We start from the raw sequence: 13,626 nt of genomic DNA on the forward strand, positions 1-13,626 counted from the left end.
AATAAATGTACTTCAATGTCATTATATGGATTTTGAATTCAATTATTTTACAAAATTAGTTTTAAATATTGATAATCAAATTTCCATACTAAAACAAAAATTCTAGAAAAAACACCATATTCTACGAAAGAAATTGTATCTGACAAAGTCTATATTCCAACAAGCCTTGCAAACATCGGCAGACAAATTGTGGAAGGAAGAATTCAACCATAGAAACTACTTTTCTAATATATATCTAATTTCTGTAGTTAATAGGGACTTGGCCACAAAAACCATCAGAAAACCATAAACTACTTCCCTGTCACACCGCATATTTCGAAATTAGCACCACCTAGAATAAAAAACGTTCCCTACACAAAACAAAACAAGAAAAGCATTAAACAATAAGCCCCACCATTATTTTGCCTCTTAAAAAACACCACTAATTTAAACCAATCACCAAACCAAACAAACCAAAAACTCTTAAAAAATCCCATCCATTTGCTATTTTTTTCGTTTGTTTAAAATTAAATTAAAACCGATCGATCCCTTTTATTTCCTAATCTTGCATTTCTCCATCTCCATTCTTCCCTTCATTTCCCTCTTCTCTCCCGTCGCTTCTGTTCTTGAATTCCTCGCCGGCGAGAGTTCGCCGGAGAACTGCTCCGGTGGCCCCTGCGTTTGCGCTCCAGGTTTTGCGGTTCGAATTCTGGTGCGGTGGTTCGAGCTCGGGGGGTTTGAATTGGAGCTGTCTGGGTTGTTCTTGATCGCACTCGCGGGAAGAAGCAGAGGTGATCTCTGATGGTCGCGGGCCGAGGAGGGGAGAGATAGGAGTTGTCATGGAGCCCGCGACTGAGACCACGGCGGCCTCGCCGGCGGCGGCCGCGCAGATGGAGCCGGAGCCGGAGGCGGAGTCCGCGGCGCCGGTGGCGTTGGCGGCGGCGCCGGTGGCAAGTTCTCAGCCGCCAGCGGCGGTTGTTCCAGTCGCGGTGGCTGCGCCGGCGGCTGGGAGAGGGGACGGGAAGAGGAAGAGGGGGCGGCCGAGGAAGTACGGGCCGGACGGGAGCCTGCTGCGGCCGCTGAAGGCGACCCCGATCTCGGCGTCGGTGCCGGACGACTCGGGAGGGGGCCACTACACGCCGGCGGCGGCGGTGGGCGCCGTCATGAAGCGGGGCAGGGGCCGCCCCGTGGGGTTCGTCAGCCGCGCGTCGCCGGTGGCGATGGCTGTGACGGCCGCCACGCCCACCGCCGCGGTGGTCGTGTCGTCGCCGGCCACCCAAACGACGCTCGGGCCGCTAGGTATAAAACTCCTCTCGCCTCAGCTCAATACGTCCTCTCTAAATTTTGTGAAATTTCGCCATAATTTCGTCTAATTCAGGTGAAAGACTAACCCTTTTTCTGTACTGTATTAGTACAAAAGATAAGCCTGTTTAGTTGGAGCTTGGTTGGGTGGTGACTGGTGAGAGAGACAAGCTTAGAAGAGAGACAGGGACTGTCTACTGATCTAGTCTAGGTAGGTGAACTGAAAGAGGCCTGCAGCTTTCAGCCTTCAGGTTCTGCTTGGACCAGTTCCAGATGCTACTAGTACCACCTTGGTGCTGCCTAGTGTGTCATGGTTGGGTTTCACTTCAGACTTTCAGTGTCCTACCTGGGCTTTCAGGCTTCAGGTTGTGAGTTGTGATCTCACCCTAGTAGTTTTACAAAGCTTGATGAATTTGGTAGGGAAGCCTAGTACTGTATCGAAAGCCTTGGGCTGAGTTTTAGGAGAAACGGTTGTGAGAATTCAATTTATCATAACACCTTCAGTTGTGATGAGTACAGTCTTTTCCTACCTGTTTGGTTAGGGTTGCAAGGATAACCATGGACGAGGATGACCATTGGGTTGCTGTGTTTGAATCTAGTGTTTGTCTGGTGTTCTTTTAACTGCAAATACTGTTTTTTTATGCATTAGTTGAACAGAGTTGTTATATACTCCGTAGGACCGTAGGTGATAAGGTGTGCATGTGGAAAAATACTACTATTTTGTATGCATTAGTTAGTTGCAGAGAGTTGTTACAAGTAATTGTGCTATCATGTGCACCTGACATTATGAGCCTACAATACATTGAAATTTATTCAAGGATAGAATTTTGCCTCCATGCTTGATAAAAATACAACTGTTGCAAGATGTGTGAAATGCATGATGTCTTGAAAAATTGCCTCTCAAAGCTAAGAACCTTTGTGCTAACCTCTACGTTGGTGGGCAGGTGAATTGGTAGCATGTGCTTCTGGTGCAAATTTCACGCCTCATATCATTAACGTTGCTGCGGGCGAGGTAAGATGCCACTGGATGTTTGTGTTTCTCTTCTTGTTCTCACAATCTTAATTGATTTATCTGCTAAATTTGCTTTTGTGGTGTTGCCATTGTTATGCCAGGATGTTAATATGAAGGTCATATCTTTCTCCCAACAAGGTCCAAGGGCAATTTGCATTCTGTCCGCTAATGGGGTGATTTCAAATGTCACATTGCGTCAGCAAGATACCTTAGGTGGTACAGTGACTTATGAGGTTTGTTCTTTGCGCCTCCAAATTATTATCCATGTTTGCTTGTCCATTTCTTGCTCTTCTTCTATAATATGCAAAACAGGTAAATCACTTGCATATCGTACAAGCAGAGCAAGAAAATTCATATTGTTTGTTGCGCTTTACTAAATAAACCTTTCTATACTACCATATTTTGAATATTCTTATTGTGGCTTTGTGATCCTGCCAAACATGAATGCAGGCATGCAGCCAATGTTCAGTGGCATTGGAGTTTTGGTATAGCGAGTATTGCAAGTTGAGAATTTATGTGGTTTAATTTAATTGAGCTTATTAGCTAGACAAATGCTCTAGGCATGTGGTTTTCAGCATACGGTCCCTGTTCTATTATGTGAAAACTGATTATTTCTTTAATCCTTGTTCTTTACAATCTGGGCATGAACTGTATCCTTAAACAATATCAGTTCACAAGAAGAGCCCAAAACCAAACAATGAGATTCCTGTGGAGACATTCTAACTTTCCAAAGGGTGCAGTAAAGACAGTTTTTACTTTGGAGTCCTGATTTTGGTTTTTGTGCGTGTGCAGTTCTGATAAAACACATTAAGATAGCATTACTGTTAGAAATGATGAATAGTTTAAGGTCTTAACGAACACTATTTTTTAGTCCAGTGAAGTGTCAAACAATCAAAGCAGTAAACGGATATGGCTTCAACAGTTCCTCAGCTACCAGGAAATAGCATTCTTTATAGATGATGGATGAAACTGAGTTTATGACAATTATTCGAGGGCATAAACACGTGAATTAAATATTAGAAATTTGAAAATTTGAATTAAAAATCGTAAGAAATGATGAAGAAGAAACTTTTGTTATGTCTTTTGCAAAAATCATACTGTTTAGAAGAGAAGCGTACCTATGAAACTCCACAGTCCATAAGCCAAAAGGAACACAACCTCAAAGTTCAAAGCATAATAGACTACTGTACTCCTGAAGGCCAGTAAAATGTGGCCACTTTCAAGGGCTTAGCAACAGGAGCATATGAACTACAAGAGGAGGAAATGTCCGACACCTCGAGTGAAGATTTTTCTTATAAAAAAAGAGCAGTTGAAAATTGAAACATGTCGGCCATACATCATAATATATAATTCATATGATTTGATTTGAGTATATGGGTCTAGTAGTGGTCATGATCAGGACTTCTCCATGACCCAAAATAATATTGCTTTGTCCACTCTACAACATAATGAAAGGAAAAATGCAAGGAAACTAGGTGGAAACTAACAAGAGGCCACCTGAAGAACTTACATGGAAATTGTGTATTTCATACGTACATATGCATCCAGGCGTACATTGTCAGTACTTGATAGTGAAAAGTATTTGTAGACAATGGAAACGTTCCAATCTATCTAGCTTTTCCACACACGCATATCTACTGTTTGAACAAACTTAAGTCCAACCTGCAGTACAATTCCCCCTTATTTATATACTGTACATGCTAGATATTGATTAAATTAAACAATCCTTGTGAAACGTTCATTTCAATCACATTGTGCGCATTGTCCACTCTCCATATGCAAGAATTGTTCCAGTCTTTTGATCACATATGTATCTATAACCATGTTTTATCTTTTGTATCAAAGAACTTAATTGAAACTTTTCTCTCTAAATTACTAATTGATTGATGTTGCTGTTAATTTAGGGCCGGTTTGAGCTACTCTCCCTATCCGGATCATTCACGCCAACTGATTGTGGTGGAACGCGAAGCCGCTCCGGTGGAATGAGCGTCTCATTGGCGGCCACGGACGGCCGTGTCATTGGCGGTGGAGTTGCTGGTCTCCTTGTGGCAGCAAGCCCTGTGCAGGTGAACCATTTTAGGGCCCATTCTTTTCAGATTATCCACCTGCCACAGCTCATTTGATCCACACTTCTGCAAATATACGTTTTCTCGAAAAGAAACCATTTCTTCTGTTCCACTGCTTCACCCACTTTTTACAAGCTATTTATTCGATTTATAATATTTAATATTTAACTCATCTTTATAATCAAGTAGATCACCCACTTTTTACAAGCTATTTGTTCTATTTATAATATATAATATTTAATTCATCTTTATAATTAAGTAGATCACCCATCAGCTCTAATCCATAATCATCTATTTTACCAAATTATTGCTATTGGGTTATTTGCTACATGACCCTAAAATTACATTTAGAAAACTATCTCCGACTTTATTGTTTAGACCGTTCGTTCGAAGCTATTTGTTAAGGTCTTTTTAAAAAAAAACATTTAATGAATACCTATAACCAAGTGATAATCCACAACAATAGTCGGATGGATAATCTGTCACAAACAGGGAGCATTGCCTTAAGCTCCATGGATTTTGTGATTGATATTCAGATTATTTTACTCCTGAATGGCGTGCTCATCCGTGCTTGCTTGCTTGGTGTTGGCAACAACCTGATTGAGTGATCGATTGCTGTTTCCGTCAGGTTGTGGTAGGAAGCTTCCTCCCGAGCTATCAGTTGGACCAGAACGCCAAGAAGCCCGTCATAGAGATCACGGCGGTGCCGCCGCCGCCGCCGGCCGTCGGCTTCACCATCTCCAGCGGCGATCACATGGAGGACTCCTACAGCGGCAGCCAGCCGCGGTCGGCGGCGACGGCGAAGGCCAACTCGACGTCGGCGTTCAGGGTGGAGAACTGGACGGCGCCGACGCCGCCGGCGCCTGAGGCGGCGGCGAGGAAGACGCCGTCGTCGGAGGCCAAAGTCCCGGTCGCCGGAGCCTGACGGAGCTTTGCATTGCTAGCTTAATCAGCTAGCTTGCATAGTTGCATTGCAGGTGTTGAAGTTTGTGTTAGGTTCCTGAAATGCATGTGCAGATATGAAAAATTTTCGTACCATCCATCGATCAGTCGTCGTCAGATCAGCAGCCCCCCTTATAATTAAATCAGTGGTGCAATTAAATTAAATGTTAGTGGAAGAAATTATCACACCATTCGTCGTGGATTGGTTTATCCATTAATCTGTAACGGTGGAAAGATATAATTAAATCTTCTTTTTTTTTATCTCATGATTGATGTCCTTATAGTTTGTATTTGCATACAGGTGCTGGGCATCAGTTTGCATGTGATGTTTATGATATGTGCAGTGCAGTTAGTTCCTATAATTTGGAAGTCTCATTCTTTTCGCTTTTCGCTTTTGTCTATACTTATAAGTCAAATTTTGATTTTTTTATTTGGAGTAGATTTTAGGGTTTTCTATCGTAGTTATTTTCTAGCATTAATTTCTAGATCGTTAACAATACATATATACAATTTATATTCATAAATACTTTTTTATTTGTAAATATGTCATTTTTCTCTAAATAAGCAAACAATTAACAAGTATTGTATTATTGTGAACATATTAATCGGGCTGCTAAACAATGTGTTTTCAAAACTTTATATATAAAAATTCTTTAAATATTTTTAAATCTATCTTTTAAATTTTAATATTTAACCCATCATTCATGTTAAGAAATAAGATATATAGATGATCAATTAGCATGTGTTAATTAATCCTATTATGAATAGACACCTCTTCATAGTAGGATATGTTTACCCTTATTATGAAGGGACACCTTTTCACTAACGGAGTGTTTTCGCATCATGTTCACACTTATTCTTTTTTATAAATAGTTATAATCATCCTTTTTCCTTTATAAAGGATTCATGGAATCCATGAATCCATCTCTCTATTTTCTTTCTTTCTTTACTTTCTCTTTGCTCGGTCTCTTTTGTACTTTCTAACAATTCATATTTGTCATTTTCCCTAAATAAGCAAACAATACCCCCCCCCCCCCTCCCCCCGGGTGCTTCTAGCTGAACTGACACGGTGATAGCAACGATCTGAAAGCCCATTTAATTAAACCCAGCCCGATGGACAGGTAAGGTGAAACTTTAGACCTTCTTTGTAATGAACAAATCCTTTTTAAAATACCTGTAAATTTCTTTCAGTTCTTAAAAATATAGTTTCTAAACTTTTTCCTGCTATTTCAATAGTATAAAACATCGCACTGTCGGCTGTCATTTATTTCTAAAACTAAAGAAGACCGTAAATGCGCAGTTGTTACCAGCGTTCTCCGGTTTTGCCGTTTACAGTCGATCCATGGGCACTTTATAGTTTGTCAATGTTTTGTCAAAAGTGAATGGTATGCACCACCTCCAATAATTAATATGGTCAACGCACCGGTTGCTGGTTTTGTGCTCCGTGGATGATCTAATTGATTTTTTTATAAATACCTGACCATTTATCTTATTTAAATTTTTTTTATAATTATCATTTATTTATTATAATTAGATTAAATCACTGAGAATAACTTTAACTTAAATTTCGCCTATATTTTACAAAGTTTTTAATAAGACAAAGGATAAAATATATATCAAGTTAACGGTGATATCTATTAAACACAATATAGATGAAATTGTAAGTTATTATCTCCGTTGTATAATAATTGCGATCCTATAGTCAAAATTTAAATTAATAGTTATACTTATTATGTGACGTGGGGTAATACTTTGTAAGTTGCCGGATAACTTAACGCAACTGCCGGTATGCATCACTCATCAACTAGCGTAGGGTTTTTTCTAGCATACGTTTGTTGTTTACAGTGCCAAATTTATTTTGGACCATTAATTAGTATTGTATTATTGTGAATATATTAATCAAGCAGCTAAAAAATGTGTTTTTCACTTTATATATAGAAATTTATTTAGATATTTTTAAAATCTATCTTTTAACTTTTACTCCGTCCGTTTCGTCATATAAGACTTTCTAGCATTGGCTAGATTCATATAGACGCTAATAAATCTCGACACATATATAAATTATATACATTCATCAATAAATAAATTTAGGCAAAGCTAGAAAAACTTACAGTATAAAACATAGGTAAATATTTAACTCATCATTCATTTTTGTCGTTGGATAAGTATCGTAAAATCAAAATAATCATCCATCCCCTACAAGGCTACAATCCAAACCGAAGATGCATGGTTACCAGTAGCATCTTCGATCGATGTTGAGATCAAATTGAATTCCATTATTGAAAAAACAATATCTCTCCCTTCTCTTCTCCTTTGGAAGCTCTTTTTTCACAGGGGCTGCTTGAAAGCCATCCACTGCAGCAAAGCATAGTCGTAGCAGCTGAGCAGCCTAAGGCAGCCGGGTAGGGCCTTACTTAGTTTTCTCTTCCACATTTCTACCACAAGTGCACGGAGGTGCGGAAACAAAAATTTATTAAGCCTAGTGCTTAACAATAAAATATAAATCTTTTAAATAAATTTTAACCAAAAAAATAATTTTTTAATATGATTTTTAGGCCAGACGTGGGGCTCCAGCATAAGCTGCCTCACGCCTGGTACTGTCCCTGAGTGCATGCATGTACGAGCTATATAGTATAGAGCTTTTTTTAATATCCTTAAAAAATATCTAAAAGTTTAGTATCTCAAGGAGGTATAATGTATCTTAAAGGTTCTAAAATTTTGCACTAAAATTTTTGATACCTTAAAGATATTTTTAAAAATGATAAAAAAACCTATAGTATATGCTTACATATATCAATCAATTTATATTTCTAAACCCGTGGTCATATTCTACGGGTTTTTATCACGCACTTACCTATTTATCCATAACTTCCCCATCACACCACCAATTCTTCAGGTACTTTATTACCGTGCACGCACGACTATCAATACTATACTCACCGGGAGAGAGACAGCAAGAAAAAAAGATAGCTAATGGATAAATTAAGGCTTTATTTAGTTCTTGAAATTTTCGAGTTCACCTATCACATTGTATTTTTAGACATATGTATAGATCAATAAATATAATTAAAAATAACTAATTACATAGTTTAAAAGGAATTTGCGAGACGAACATTGTGAGCCTAATTAGTCCAAATTAGCCATAACAGCTACAGTCCTCACATGTGCTAATAACAAATTAATTAGACAAAAATTTGCCTCATGTTTTCCTGACACCATATGTAATTAGTTTTTTAATTAGTCGTCGAAATAGTCTTTTGACATCCGATCAAATATCCGATGTAACATCTAACCCAAAAATTTTCGCAAACTAAGCACACCCTAAATCGATATATGTCAATCGATCAGTTGATAGATGCACGTTCGGAGAAGTTCCTAGCTATAGCTGCAGGGGCTCATGTGAATGACCCACCGTACAGGAGAGTGTGGCTGATCAGATTGCTGAATATTAATTAATTAACCATGTATGCGACGATCGATTAATGTCTCACCCGACCAAGACTTTCTTTGCATGCAACTGAAATTATTATACTAAATCTGAGTAGTATTTCTTTCTAGGTGTTGAAATAGTTGGTAACTGAGGAAGCACTCAATCTGCAGGTGGTGGCTCAGCTCGTAGAAAAAGATAAGACGCCCACAAGAAATTAAGAAGATCAATTTAAGAAGATCGACCTACGTACAAGCTAGAGAGTCTAGGGCAGCATCACGGCAACGCCTGGCTGTATTCTTTTAGATATTTTTAATGAAATATGAAAGATTATCCTTTTTAGAATTATTTAATGGTGTTAACGATGAAATTAGCTAATACAAAGCTGATTTAGAATGAAAGGTGATAAACTTCTATATAGAAACTTTTGGTAAAAAAATACCGTTTAGTAGTTTAAGAAGTATACGGATAAAACCCGAGAAAAAAATTAAGAAAAATCTTGTGTAAAGAATGCAGCTGAATTCTTCAGCCAATTAGTACCTACCTCTTTTATTTAATTAACTAATATGGTTGACTTTGTGTCAACGTGATTAAAAATATATAATTATTATTTTTTGTTGTAATTTGTTTTGTTAGTAAAAGTTTTTTAAGCATGATCGACTTATTATTTTAAATGTTTATAAAGAAAATTAAATAAGATAAATGGTTAAAGTTCATCAAAACTCGATGGCGTGGAGTTTTTTTTTTGACTGGTCAGAGGGTAAGTGTATCACTTGAATATATTACATCAAACAAGGTTAGCTCCACATGGCGGATTTTGGCCACGCAAATTAAGAATATAAATACAAAAGGCGACACAACTTTTTCGAAGGGCACATGAGAAGAAAAAAGAGGAGGTGGGCAATTAATATAGTATTAATCTTGCCACTTAATATTATTAATTCATATAAAGCTGTGAAAAGTAGAATGCATGCAAGTCGTGCGAAGTTTACATGCCAGGTGCATGGATCATCCGTTTCGTTGCACGCGCAGTTCATTTGGAAATTTAAAACTGGAATCCTTCGCGTCTTGTGTATATGCACGCGAGCTGAGGGCTTGTTTGGATGGGGGAAGTTTTTCCAAAAGCTGTTTTTGCCAGAAACTGCTCTAAACGGCGTATAACTTGTAGTTACAGATTCTGAAAAATGAACTAATAATCTAGAAGCTCGAGAAGCTGGATTTATGGGTTTTTCCAGATTCTCAGAAACTCAGAAACTGATTATCAAACAGAGTTACTAGCTAGAAATATCTATATATATACAACGAAAAGGCAAGAAACTGCAGCTGGGTGCCTTCGTCTAAGCTTCAAAACAAAACGAGACTCGTACTTTTCTTGGGACCTCTAGCTATATATGCATTGATCAAGTCAATTTTGTATGCGTGAAATCAGTTAAAGAGATTTGATTTACTATAATCATAATTAAGCATATAATAGTATTCCTAGCTAGAAGTTGCATAATTGTATAAGAGTGAATTAATATCTATCCTTCACCGTAAAAAGTAATTTTCACCTACGGTCCTCTGGCTGCACAAACAATTCATAAGAAAAATGTACAAGTGATGATCATCTAATTGTTTTAGCCGATCACATTTAAAAATAGATATTTATAGATTGGAAATGGAACTATTTCCATTTCCATGGATGGTCGACTTGGGCCTCTGTTGTCTCTAGAAATAGCCTTCGTGGATATTTTTTTTGAAATGATAAAATTTCTGTTGAAAAATACACGGTTCGATTGTAATTATATATAAATATATTAGCCGTCATCACTATGATAGATTGAAGTGCTAGTCGATCGGTACTACTACCCCGTTTAATGTTTGACTTTTTTTTATAATGTTTATTCATTTATCTTATTCAAAAAATCATGAAAATATCATTTATTTTGTTTGTAACTTATTTTATTATAAAAAAACTTTAAGCACGACATCACTTTTTATATTTATACTAAATTTTTGAATAAGACGAATGGTCAAACAGTGCAACCAAAAAATTCAAACATGTTATATTCTAAAACTGAGGTAGTAGGTTATACGCATATATACATTAAAAAGTAACACATCATTTCAAGATCTATCGGTCGATATATAGTACTTATAGCAGACGGCTGCTATATATAGATGCCAATAAGATGAACGCCGGCAAATAAGAGATGCGATTGCTCAGAATCTCTACATCGTTTGTTAAATTGCTCACGCGAAATTTCCTGCATGCTATATATGTTTACGTTTCTCTCTGCTGGTACACACACTAATCCCTATTTAGAGTCATGTTTGTTTTGCAAATTATAGAAGTTAAATTTGACCTCATATATTTTGTGTAGTGTTATATCACATATTAAATTTTTTTATTAATTTTTTATAACCATTTAGATAAAATACACGACACGAGAGGATATCCTCTTAAGAATTTAAAAGTCTTTATCCTATTTACTATCTGTATCATTTATATATGTTAGAAATGATCAAAGCTGTTGATTTATAAGTTCTAATAGTAGAGAAAGGTGCTTCATACCCGTACATAAAGTTACTTCATACCATTAGTTGAGTTAGTAGTATAAATAAACAAATGCTCTCCTCTTTTAATAGATGACATTATTAACTTTTCATTTAATCATTTTTCCCATTCAAAATTTTGTGTAAATATAAAAATAGAAGTCATGTATAAACAACATTTAGTAATAAAACAAATCACACAAAATATATAATTAGGTGATTATTTTACTAAAATATGGTCAAACCTAGCTTGTATATTAAAAGTCTGATGGTGGGTACTTGTTGTACAAGAAAATGTAAAAGGACTTCGTTGATAGTACCAACAACGGAGACCGCGATAAAAAATGTCTTTTAAATTTACTTTTCCACATTATCTCTGGAATTTCTACGAAGAACCGTAGTTCTCGCATAATTAAAAAACATTAATCATCTTGGGGGAAATGAGCTACAAATTTATCCTGGCTAAACACGGAAAATTCAAACCATGAAACCAGGTGAGGAAATAGCAAAGCAAGAGGGAGATAATTAGTACTATCTATGTCCATTAATTATATTTTAGAATTTAATTTTTATCTCATAAAAAACATATTTGTGAAGTACAACTTATCCCATTAATCAATTTATATTCAAATCTCTTTACATTTTACTTCTATCTACCTCTCACTTCATAAATCTTTTTACTTAATGAAAGATATTTAAATATTTTTTCTCATAACTAATTTAGTGATATAGTGTTAGAAATATAATTATATTAGAGCATTCTCGACAGCTTATCTAAATTTGACCATTCATATTGTTGTTTGAATGACCATTCAAAATATATTCTCTGTTCATATGAAATATTATTTCAACAAAATATCCATATTCAATTATATATACATTAATATTTTACAACTATCTTCTCTTATGTTATTATTATTCTATCCTCTTTTAATTAGATGTTGAGATATTTTATGAAGTGATCAGAGAAAACATACATATTTGGGGTTTTTTTCCGTATGAATAATGCTCTATTTTGAAGGATGATATAAAGTATATGTTAGAGTAATATTTTCTCAATCATCATATACTCTATTTTTATGTTAGAGTGAGAGAGCAGCAGATAAACTCATGGACGGGTTGGTCTCACTGCAAGGTGGGGCCAGGCCAGCTCTAGAAAGAGAAGGCAAAAGCGTCGGGGAAGCAAGCATTACCGCCAGTCCAGTGGACGACGGCTCCCCGTAGCGCGCGACCACCCGCGAAGCTTCCCTCACCTACGTGCGCCGTGCCACGTGGCGCTCATCCATTGGCCGCATTGAGCTGGCTTTGCGTCACCGCTGATCGCCCACGGGGCCGCGCCGGCATGCGCGTTTGCGTTGGTCGCGCAGGGGTCGTCGACTCGTCTCGTCCATTGAAACATCGCCGTTCCAAACAAAAATGTACCAGTACTACTCCTACGGATGCGTTCTTTTCCAGATTTGGATGAGAACGAAAATTTATTAATTTGTAAGTAGTCATTTCATGATATGAACTATATAATTGGCTATTACTATAATAAAAATCTATTTTAGAAACATTTTAAAACAGCATATTCGGTAACTTAAAAAACATGCATAAAAAAGCAAAAATACGAGAAATACAGGAGAATGCAACCTAAGCCTAGATATATGTGTTTTTAGCGATCTAAACGTAAACGTAAAGAAAAAAAACAAAGAGTGCATGATAAAAAAAAGTCTTATCAATTTCAAATTTAGATTTCAGATTTTAGATGTTAGTTTATAAAAATAAGTATAAATGAACAGGCAAGATAAATCCGGTATGTACGACATTCTATCAAAATCACAAATAGTGGAGTACTCCTAATTAACCGCAACACATGGTAGGAAGGATAATGCTCGTGCATGTTTACCATGCAAAAAAATGTAACAAATCACATGCTACCAATAATGAAATTAAATGCCATGTGTCACATGTCTCTACTATTTGTACCACCATTTATCTAAGGGGATGTTTAGATCATGACTTTTTTTTCTTTATCACATCGAATGTTTAGACGTTAATTAGGAGTATTAAATATAAACTGATAACAAAACTAATTGCATAAATAAATGCTATTCCATTAGACAAATTTTTAAGGCTATTAATACACGATTAGTAAATATTTACGGTAGCATCACATTCGCTAATCACGGACTAATTAGGCTTAATAGATTCATCTCGCAAAATAGTCCAGAGTATGTGATGAGTTTTATTAACAGTCTATATTTAATACTTCTAATTACTGTCCAAATATTCGATGTGATAGGGAGTAAAAAAAGTAGGAGAGATCCAAACACCCCCTAAGCTCAGTTTCCTGCTTTAAAGTAGTCACTACAGATTTACTT

General features: G+C 36.6%; 1 protein-coding gene across 1 annotated transcript; it reads left to right on the forward strand.

Moving 5' to 3' along the window:
- The first annotated feature begins 299 nt into the window (after positions 1–299).
- Positions 300–5,652, forward strand: LOC102715181 (AT-hook motif nuclear-localized protein 7). The gene is made up of 5 exons (XM_006648202.3): positions 300–1,278; positions 2,226–2,293; positions 2,395–2,526; positions 4,198–4,359; positions 4,988–5,652. Exons 1-5 carry the CDS (start codon positions 819–821, stop codon positions 5,282–5,284), a joined length of 1,119 nt encoding a protein of 372 aa, XP_006648265.2. The 5' UTR covers positions 300–818; the 3' UTR covers positions 5,285–5,652.
- Positions 5,653–13,626: the final 7,974 nt, after the last annotated feature.

Source organism: Oryza brachyantha, chromosome 2 (assembly GCF_000231095.2).
Source record: "Oryza brachyantha chromosome 2, ObraRS2, whole genome shotgun sequence".
NCBI lineage: Eukaryota > Viridiplantae > Streptophyta > Magnoliopsida > Poales > Poaceae > Oryza > Oryza brachyantha.